The sequence below is a fragment of the Dreissena polymorpha genome, chromosome 5 (genome assembly GCF_020536995.1).
Source record: "Dreissena polymorpha isolate Duluth1 chromosome 5, UMN_Dpol_1.0, whole genome shotgun sequence".
NCBI classification, from domain to species: domain Eukaryota; kingdom Metazoa; phylum Mollusca; class Bivalvia; order Myida; family Dreissenidae; genus Dreissena; species Dreissena polymorpha.
In genome coordinates, this window is record NC_068359.1 from 61,616,256 (window position 1) to 61,627,359 (window position 11,104).

At 36.0% G+C, this 11,104-nt stretch overlaps 1 protein-coding gene across 1 annotated transcript; it reads left to right on the forward strand.

Annotated features, from left to right (window-relative positions):
• The first annotated feature begins 1,588 nt into the window (after positions 1-1,588).
• LOC127831054 (uncharacterized) lies at positions 1,589-9,449 on the forward strand. Its single transcript, XM_052356041.1, has 4 exons — positions 1,589-2,319; positions 6,048-6,241; positions 7,337-7,484; positions 8,074-9,449. The coding sequence occupies exons 1-4, from the start codon at positions 1,862-1,864 to the stop codon at positions 8,228-8,230; spliced, it is 957 nt and encodes a 318-aa protein (XP_052212001.1). The 5' UTR covers positions 1,589-1,861; the 3' UTR covers positions 8,231-9,449.
• The last annotated feature ends 1,655 nt before the right edge of the window (positions 9,450-11,104 follow it).

Below are 11,104 nucleotides of genomic sequence, written 5' to 3' on the forward strand. Positions count from 1 at the left end.
TGATACGGCGTTACATAAGCAAGCCAGTGATTGTCTCCGCTACTATTGGATATACATCAGAGGCCCGATAACACAAAGAAGCAATGTTGTGCTATATATTTTAAGAGGCCTCCCACACGTGCATCCAGATAGCATAGTTAATCAAGGCGAACGGCCCATATGTTGTCATAACCATACGGGCAAGTCGTATAATAAACAGAGAAACTAATGGTTCTGAATGTATATAGAACACAGAAAGAAAATTGATTGCATAGTAAATCAAAACAAACGAAACGGTTACAATTGGATATACATCGGGAAACTGGTAAAACCACATTGAAAATTTCTATTGCAATCCCAATAGAGTCCTTAAAGGTGCCTTTCCACAGATTTTGGCATTTTTTAACTTATTCATTAAATGCTTTATATCGATAAATGTAAACACTGGATCGTAAAAGCTCCAGTAAAAAATCAAGAATAAAAGTAAAAAAAGGAAAAGAACATTGCCCGGACCAGGTTTCGAACCAGTGACCCCTGGAGTCCTGCCAGAGTCCTGAAGTAAAAACGCTATAGCCTACTGAGCTATTCCGCCGAGTACACTTAGTAGACGTATTTTATACCTTATTTAAGCAATCTTCGTAGTTTCACAAAACTTAACGACAAAAACAGAACTCTCCAAATTATTCAATCGTTTCGCGTTGCAACGCTTTATAATTTTTAGGTTTTAAAATCGTCAAAAGATGCATATAATGGCTATATTAGACCATGGTAAATGTTCAGTATTACTGTTTCCTCACAAATATCATAACTAAATCGAAAATTTGCGAAAGTGAAACAACTTTTTTCAATTTTGTCAATTTACCAAAGCGTGAAAAGATCCCTTTAAATGGCGTAATAAAGACAGATCATATATTGAAAAACTGGCCTGTCGTTGGGGGCCCCTAACACATCGGGGGCCCAAGGCTGCAGCCTTGTTAGCCTAGTGCTTAATCCGGCCCTGAGAAAGACGAACCTTACGGTTCTTTACGTAGGGAAGTCAATGTCCGTTCATAAAAAAATTAATGGCTTCGAGGAAAACGGATATGATAACAATACATTCATGTGTATCGTAAATTTTGGATAAAAAAAAGATGCTCAGAAAAAGGGAAATATTCACGGAAAATATTTATGTCTTATGTTAGGATAAAGCGCTTATATATAAAATGGTAGAATATAGTTTTACAATATCTTTTTGTTGTTGATTATTTGAGACAATTGCAATCTTATTTGTGATTCTTTTTTGTTTTGTTTTAATAAAGTTACCCGAGTAACCGTGATAATGTGGGTCCGAGTGACTGAACTGAACTGATTTTTTTCTACAGAGAAATTTCGTCCTAAAATATTAAGATCCTTTTTTCGACATAAGCAATACATTGAATTACGCGTGGTCTCCACGCGCCTTACACTCTGTGTTTTGGAGACAACAATTAACTGAGTGCCAGAAGCATTCACTGCCGTTTGACAATGTCGTATTTATGTTCAGATTTTACACGCGATTGTTTGGAATATCATATTACATGTAACGGGTAGAGGCACATTTATATTGAGTATAGCCACGTCTTTTGAGTACAAGTCACGATTGGTTAAAGTAAAACAAAACGAATGAATAGAAGGGATTGGGGTAATCAGTTAACGTAAATTAGTGATGTTTTAGACCTACAAAAGGATATAAATGCGTAGAAGTACGCATTAATACAAAGCCATATCTTGTTTTCCGACAACGGAAGGGTACCACATCGCGGTTGAAGAATGTGTGTTAAATAAAATGTCACGATAAAATCCTGCGAGCACTTAGACCGGAAGGGTAAGATCTTCTAGACGATCTTATAGACCGTTATCTAACATGAGGATACGAATGAAGTATATATTATCTATACTCTTGTTGGCTATAGCCATTGTGATAGTGGTGGTCTTAGGACGGATATTTGAATACGTGTATCTTGAATTTATTTCTCACTCGCACTCATACGGGCTCCATTGTGCCAGCTGCCGAAAGTCGGGTGACACGCATGCGCGTATCCCGTCCCACATTCACCAGGTTTTCTTCTTCGAAACGAGTCCCGAAATTCCGTCGGACCTTGTTGCGGCGCGCCAAACATGCCTGAATATACATCCGGGTTACGGCTACACGCTATGGAACAAGACGGCAATCAATCAGCTCATCGACGCGCACTATCCGGATGTCCGGGAGCTCTACGAGAGCTACGACCACTGGGTGAAGAGAGCGGATGTGGCCCGCTACTTGGTCATTCACCACTATGGCGGCTGGTACCTGGATTTTGATATCGAGTGTCTGAACAGGTACATACATGGTGAGGTGTTCAACACTGTAACGGTCAATTAAGTTCACTGAATGCATATTTTTTGGTATGATCGAAATGATTTTAAAATGTGTAACGCATGCACGGTAATACCATCAAACAAAGACTACTTTAAATACACGTGCAGTATAAGTAGTTGTACTTAAAATACAATTATAAAGTTATATGATTTAAGCTTAAATGGTCGTTTTGGCCCTGGACCCATTTACGACGAAATATGGCTAATAAAACCTATTAATCAAGCACACTAGAACTTGTTTAAAACAATAATTTTCTTTTAGAGCTTATACATACGGAAAATTCGGCACATTCACGATGATGCGTCGATCATGATGCGTTTTATGTATTGTTCTAGAGTAGTTGAAATATCAGCATGATCCCAATTACTTTGAAGATTCATACTAACTAAAGTGGCTTACTTGTAATAACACATTAGTTTACGTATGTTTTCATAATTGAAAGGCGTTAATGCAAATTATAAATGATGCTCCTATCAACAACAAAAAATATCAACAATACAACATAGTCAGTGCAGACAATCAGCAATACAACATAGTCAGTGCAGACAATCAGCAATACAACATAGTCAGTGCAGACAATCAGCAATACAACATAGTCAGTGCAGACAATCAGCAATACAACATAGTCAGTGCAGACAATCAGCAATACAACATAGTCAGTGCAGACAATCAGCAATACAACATAGCCATTGCAGACAATCAGCAATACAACATAGTCAGTGCAGACAATTAGCAATGCAACATAGTCAGTAATAATACAAGTCAGGCTTTATTTTTAATGAAACACGTACACTTTTTCGTGGTAGTTATGATATTTGCGAGGAAACAGTAATACTGAACATTTACCATGCCCTAATTAAGTATCTTTTGACGATTTAAAAACGTAACTATGTATAGCGTTACAAACGCAAAACGATTGAATAATTTGGAAAGCTCTGTTGTGATGGTTATATTTTGTGATATTACGAGGATTGCTTATTTAAAGTATAAAATACACCACTCACTTTATGAGTAGGCATTGTCGAGTGGTTTAAGATCTAGACTTGTACTCCAATGTTCAGTCCAGTTAAGTTACTTTTTTCTTTAACTAATTTTATTCTTTTTTAAATGGATTTATTCTTGTTTTTTATTGTTGCCATTTAGTTCCAATGTTTACATTTATCAATTAAAGGGACCGTCAACCGCGATTGACGAAAAAAGAAAAGTTCTAAAATACCATATTTTTTACAATTATTAGTTTATATTAAGATATCACGACTGGTATAAAACATTACTTGAAAAGGGTTATTAAGTTTTCATGTTTTCAGTATATTCGGTAGTAAATTTTACTGGGTACAGGTACCAGGTAACTACCAGTTAACTATAAGTAACGCAATAGATTGATCATCATCGTCACGTGGTAAACCCAGGAATGCAAATTGTGCATGCGTAGTGAATTGTATATACATTGTATTATATTTATAAAATGATCAATTTACTTTCGTTATTTATAGTTTGTATATCGTTATGTCACCTATTTTCGCGATGTTCTTTCGATTTCACATCGCGAAATTTTATAACCGAATATACTGAAAATATGAACTTTTTTTCAAGTAATGTAATATAGTAGTCGTGATATTTAAATCAATATAAACTAATAATTGTAAAAAAAAACACGGTATTTTAGAACTTTTCTTTGTTCTTCAATCGCTGTTGACGGTCCCTTTAAAAGCATCCAATTACAAACAATATATGCAAAAATCTGTTAAAAGGTCCGTTTAAAATACACATTTGCGAACCATTGTTCTAAATCACGCTTGTTTCTTTCCTGTATTTATGTGACGAGTTATTGGAATATGTTTTGAAAACACACATGTATGAATATTCGCCGTTACATCAGAACTGTGTCGTATGTGACATGATTCAAATGCACGTGTATACATGTACGTACAAAGAAGTTTAGTGTCGTTGAATGATTTGTAATTCTATACTATAAAATGTGACACTAGTGCGCTGAAATAGATCGACGAGTTTGCAGTAAGATAATCTAGCCTTAGCACGGATAATTACTATTCATTTATCGAATCAAGCAATTCACTGTACTTAAAATTCAGACTGGGGAGATTTGTGTTTCGATTCGTATAGATAATTTCTTTTAAGTGTTTACATAAACCAAAAAGTATTGTTGTCACAGAAATAATGAGGTGTTTTAGGCCATAGTCCACTGTATTCAAAAACACAGTATCTGAGTGTAAATAAATCAAGATATATATTGAAATGTTAATGATGTAACGCTTTTATTCCGTTTTACTTGTACGAATCAGAACTTTTTTTCTAACAAGAAACACCTCACTTTCCCAACTTTTGCGAGTCTATTCTGTAAAACGTGGGATTGCATGGGCACATTCCGTGTCCTCAAATAACGCAGTAATTGCAGTGTGGTTAAATTTATTGAAATCTATGTTTCATCGCACATTTTATCTACTCCTATTGATATCATGTAATTAGTAACATGCCTTTTTCCTGCACATAATATGGAGTAAAAGAAGTGGCTAATGCATTGAATGCATTGAATACGCTAAACACTATTTGCAACATAAGAATTGTGTGTAGTATAGTTTGGCATCCGAGAAGTCAAGTTACCGAGATTCTTGGGCCTCTTGTATTTCATTTAGAGCATACCATCAAAGTATTTATCTTATTATTCAGTTGCAAAATTAGTTGCAATCATTTATTTATAAATTACCATGCTAACCAGTTCATATCACTATCGTCCGTCCTCTATCTTCTACCATTACTTATAAATTGTATTATGCACATATAATGTAGGCTATGATCTGGTATAATCTTGATTGCTTAATAAATGTTGTTGTTGTAAATGAGCTGTGCTCTGTGAAAAGGGGGTTACTGCATGTGCGTTAAGTGTCGTCCCAGATTAGCCTGTGCAATCCGCACATTCAAATCAGGAACGACACTTTCCGCCTAAACTAGAAAGTGACGTCCCTGATTAGCCTGTGCGAACGCAAATGCATTAAACCCTCTTTTCGCACAGCACGGCGAATTAAGTCTTTTACAGACGGCCGTCTGATTAGCGCAGTGGTTGGTTCTCGGTTTCTCACTTCCGCGACAAGGGTTCCATCCCCGTCCTCGTGAATAACTGAAAATTGCAGCTATAATTCAAAATGTGTCCCATCTTTCGTGAGTCTTGTAAGCAAATTAGATAGGAATGCTGGGATACACTGCAAGTCTTCACAAAATGCGGCCTCTGGCCCGGAAGTCTTACAAACTTCGAATATACACACACACACACACACTTTTAAAGACATTTTAGTTTTTAATTTAACCTCGTTATCAGCTCTCATGTGCAATGCACCCGATCGTTCGGAATCGCCTTTTGTCAATCATACGTCGTCCGTAAACTGTTACTTAAGACGACATTTCCTAAAAAAATGCTTCTTAGATTTTCACAAAGCTTCAGAGACATGATCATTGGGAGTCAATCTTTCAAAGGTGCTCAAATCGTTTGAGCCGACACTCTTTAGATCACGAGGAATTAAAAAAGATTAAAAAAGTAATCTCTCCTGAAACCGCACGTTTCATACGGTTGATTTTTTATCGAAAATGCAAAACAAAATCTGATTTTATTCCTGGAAATCGTGTAACAGATAAACAACATTCATCCACTTTCTTAATTAAAACTGTATTTCAGTTTCGACAAGCTTACCAATAAAGCGTTTAAGGAAAAGCGCTCCATCGTCGTGCGTCTGACCGACCCTGTGGGATTCTCGAATGATTTCATCGGGTCTACCCCACATCACCCGTTCATGGCGGAGATCATCTCGTCCCTCCCGATGTCCAACCGTTGGTTCATCTTCCCGTATCCGTCCACAGTTCTCGTCACTGGTATACCCGGACAATTTTGTTTTAATCGGTTTGCGGATAAAATGTGTTCATAAGTATTGCAATTTCGGATAATCGAAATCGCGTAGACTACATTTTTATTTTATAAAAAAAGTGATACTCCAAATTCAGAAACAGGAGAGAAATATTATGATCACTTTGGTGTATTTTTTAAAACTCATAGAAGCAATAACATGAAGCTTTGTAATTAGTTTCAATAATCAAACTCCCAGCTTCTGACCTTGGGAGCGACTCGTACCGGTATGTATAAAAGCAGTCCAGAAGAATTTTAATGAATACCACAAGTAGACAAGCTGTCACAAGTAGATTCCGCCAAAATCTTGAGGGATTTAGCGTTTTCACATTTTCCTTGTAGTAAATGGAGAGCATTTTTTATTTGATAAAAGCGGTTTTTCTTAGGAAGCATCGCACACATTGAACTGTATTCAACCAAATATGTCCTTTCGCGTTGAATATAAATAATTTCTTGATGCGAGTTGCATTTGGTAATATAATATCAGAAAGAATATTTAACACCTGTAATGGGTATGATTTTGAGTCAGAAGAAACTAAACTGGGTTTACGTGGGGAGCTCAGTAAATTGATTTTATTGCATTACCCCCTTCCTCCAATTGGAAGCCCTCATAAAACTTATAGGAAAGGTAGAACGTATGTATGTGATGTTTGAGTAAAATATCTCATTGTCAATCTATATAAAAACGTAAAAAAATGTTTTTGCGTAGTGGTTAGTGTCCGCTGAGCGACCGGTCGAGGGTTCGTTCCCCAGCGAGGAAGCGTTGTTAACATCTTCCCACAAAGATATTTAGCTCTGGTTATTCAAGTGAAACGGACTAGATAGCATTTTTTACTCATGGCTACCTATGCAATCGATCTCAAATAGGGCCTTCATAGCTTTAAATTATATACATGACTGAACGACCATAAATCTTTTTTAAACCAGAAAGAAATCTTATGGATGCTATTTCTTATTTTGATTAAATGCGTTCTCAACACTCCTTATAAACATTACTTATATTGCACTTACATTATTATACATTGTCGCAATATCTGACCTTGACATCTTTTTTCGGTTCCTAGGACCCACGTATTTCTGGGGCCGGTTTCTCAACTACGTCCACCAAGAGGAGTTCCTAGTGGTTGGCAATCATTCGGAATACCTCCATCTAAAGCACGGGTCCTCGTGGCACACTTGGGACGGCGTTCTCATCTGGTACTTCTTCAACAGGTTAGTACAGATGGGTACAGGCGTAGCACGGGCCTAGCTAGAATTTTGAAACCGCTAATTAGGGGCTACACATCTAGCTACATTACATGTATTTGCTATCTCTTCCGAATCACTTAGCGATACAACTTTAATTGTATGAAGTAAGGTTGGTGCATAAATTGGGACCACCTGCGGAATATATAGTCTTCCCCAAAGTTGTTGAAGTTCGGTTAACAACTATTTGATGAACGCATTTGTCGGTTTTCAACTTAGCATCAAAGGTCAAGTTCCCGTAACGATGAAACATATGCTGGATATGATATTCAGAATTAATAAATAGGCTGGTATAGCCGCAAATCTCCATTGACTTAGGATTCCTTTTGTTAAAGTTAATGTTTATTCGTCCAACATTTTGCAATAGAACCTTTATTTTGGAAAGTGTTTAAAGGAAATAGCAACTCAACCATAAGCATTGGAGACCAATTACAATCATGACATGTAGATTACCGTTTTTGTGTTGTATTAATATATATGTATATGCATCTTTCTTTTTGTAATCATTATGTAACAACTTCTTAATAATACTTGTTCCATTTCGTCTGTGTTTCAGGGCCGGGTTCTTCTTCCTCATAGTGTTCCTCGCCATAATGGCGCTAGCGGTTGTCCTCTATCGTCGCAGGAACATCCGGCAACTCATCGACCTCAACCGGAACTTCGCACCCAACAAACACATGCTTTTGCGTGATGATATTACACATCTTAGTTAGCACGGGGATTTCCACAAACAAAATTTTATTAATTCCGTCTCAAGTTATTGTTGATCCATCCATTAAATATTAAACACTAATCTGTGTACATTACCTTCAAATTTTAAGCAATTATACCAGTTTAAAAATTGACACCTTCCTTCATAAACAAACTGAAAGGTGAGGGGTTAACCATTAATAATATTGGAAGTAAACAAAAATTGGATACATGTGCATATAACTGGCGTTTTTGTGTGGATTTTTCAAATATACACCGTTGTTATAAATTTCCTATCGAAATATATAGTTAACATGTTTATGAACAAACGTTTTTTTTTTTAAAGAATAACCTCTTATTTCAAATACGGTAAAGAAATCACGATGTTTTGTTTAAATATTTACTTATGAGTTCACTGCATATTGATTAACTAGTACTTATTTCATGTGTGAAAAGAAATCAGGGTAATATATAGTTGTTTTACATATTTTATTAAACAATGTAAATTACCACGATACATTTTTGACTTGCTGGTAAAGTAAACAGAAATGAAAGTATTTTAATGTTTAAAACAGTGAAAAGAAATCCCGGTAAATGCGTGTATCTTATTCTACACAGTATGTTTGTTTAAAGAAAGAAGTTCTATTGTCTGATTTCCCAGAGAAATGCTATGGTATAATAGGATGTTGTTGTTAATTGTATGTTGTTTAATTTTTTTAACAACGTTAAATTATGGTATATTGGTTTTTCTTTTTTTTTAAAAAGGGTAAAGATACAGGGTTGTTGTTGCACTTACTAAAATAGTACACACGCGCTGGTAGATATTGTTTTAGAATGTGGCAATAAACGCATAGGAATTGTTCATGTATATTGTTTGGCCTATTTAAACACTGTAACGACAATACGGTGCATGGAATCGTGCAGTATTTTTTAATTAAATGAATGTGAATGACAACTCATTAAACATGACTTAAATAAATGAAACTTTGCATTTATTTTAAATACATTTATATGAAATTTATAAAAAAGTTTTAATTAAAAAAAATTATATAAAGAAATCAATCAACTTTTGTCTTAAAAATGTGTGACTTATACGAGTACATAACGCAAACTCGTTTTGCCAATACGTACACGTATATGGTACCACAAAGTGCTCACGCATGCCTTTTGCACGTGCTTAATGCCTTTATGACGACCACAAGTTCGATCGGGCACCACGTGGTACAACAAATAGATACCCGCAGTGTGTTTGAATAATGCATTTAAATTACATGAAATATCTATGTAAAATAAATAAGTATTTAATCCTTCCATGGAATGATGTTTTTTTGTTCTTGTTTTCCCAGTCTTAGATTATTGTTTCCTGCGTTTTGGTGTCGCAAACGGTCTATTCTAGAAACAACGCACTGGCAACGCTGAAAAACCATAAGTGAACACAGAAAAATCAAACCATTATAAAAGACTAGCTAAATAGAATTTATTTGAATAATGTTCTTCTGGCATGGTAGATTTGACAATGGACCTTGTGTACATATAGACCATCATTCGAATTAGGTAAAAGTATAGTGTTGTAACGCTTTTCCACGATAATTTGGAAAAATACATGAAGTTTTAACATAGTCTTGACGTTCTGCTTTTAAATACTTTTGCTTGATTGCATGGCGAGTGTTTGATTGCATGGCGAGTGTTTGATTGCATGGCGAAGTAGTAGCGCTTTATACTTTTTTTTCGATGTCGCTAAATTTCAATTTAACAATCCTATTTATTGGAATTAATAAAATTTTGTAATTGAATGCTTACAATTCTGATAATAAAACAAGAGTAACAATTTCGAATGACTGATCGGGTCGCTTTATTATTGTATTTATTGAAGTTTCCTATTCTGCGTGACAAAATAACCAAACGAAATATGTTTTTTCAAGAATTCGTTCAAAGTTTATATTTTACTATAAATAACCTACTCTCTTACACTGCGGTTCATTACATTCATGTATGTTGAGGCACGAACGACAACTCTGCTATGAGAATGTATATAACCGAAATGATTTTCTAAAAATATAGAGAGTATGGCTTACATTGACGAGTTCCTTCAAAGAAATTACGTCACTGGAGATACGTCATAGCTTGAGTAAATAGTTAGATTGAAATGAAAGTACGGATAGCTGTTTGGGTAATACATAAAATAAAGGAATAAAAACGAAACGGTACGTAGATCTAATTCAGGGCGTGTTTCTCATGTTTGTGAAGCAGACTCGGTCCCCTCGTTTTGTGAAACAAATGAGTCGCGAACTTGTCAAAATTATGAAAAATTAAGTCGCAAACTGTAAACAAAATTTTAGGCGCGAGCTTCTAAAATTTGTGGAAAAAAACACGCACAGAAAAAAACCTGTAATATGAACGATTAAATACTGAAGAGCTCTGCCGGGCGACTTTATTCGACCCTAGCTGTTTTTATTAAATAACATCCCTCGGGTTATTTCGGCAACAAGCTGATGCAGCAGAGCTGAGCTGAACGTCTATAATCGACCCACTGACGAAATAACTGCTCGAGGGTCTTTTGCCATAAAGTCTCAGTCCCATATGAGCACCTATGGACACGGCAGTCCAGGATCGTCCCGGATCCTCCCGGATTAAGATCGTTACGAGCACCATCCGCTACAAATGAAGAACAGCAGAAACAAGAAGAAACAAGCTCGAGGTCAAGGTCAAGATCGCCATCAGCTCTACAAGTAGATCTACATGCATCAGCACCACCAACGGAAACTCACGCTAAAAAGAAAATGAAGACGGCCCTCGTCCTTTCGAAGGAACATGGGATCACTTGGCTGATTTGCTACAGCAGAACCATATGCTATACACGACGAGGCAGAAGAAATACAAAACGGGTCAGAGAAGAC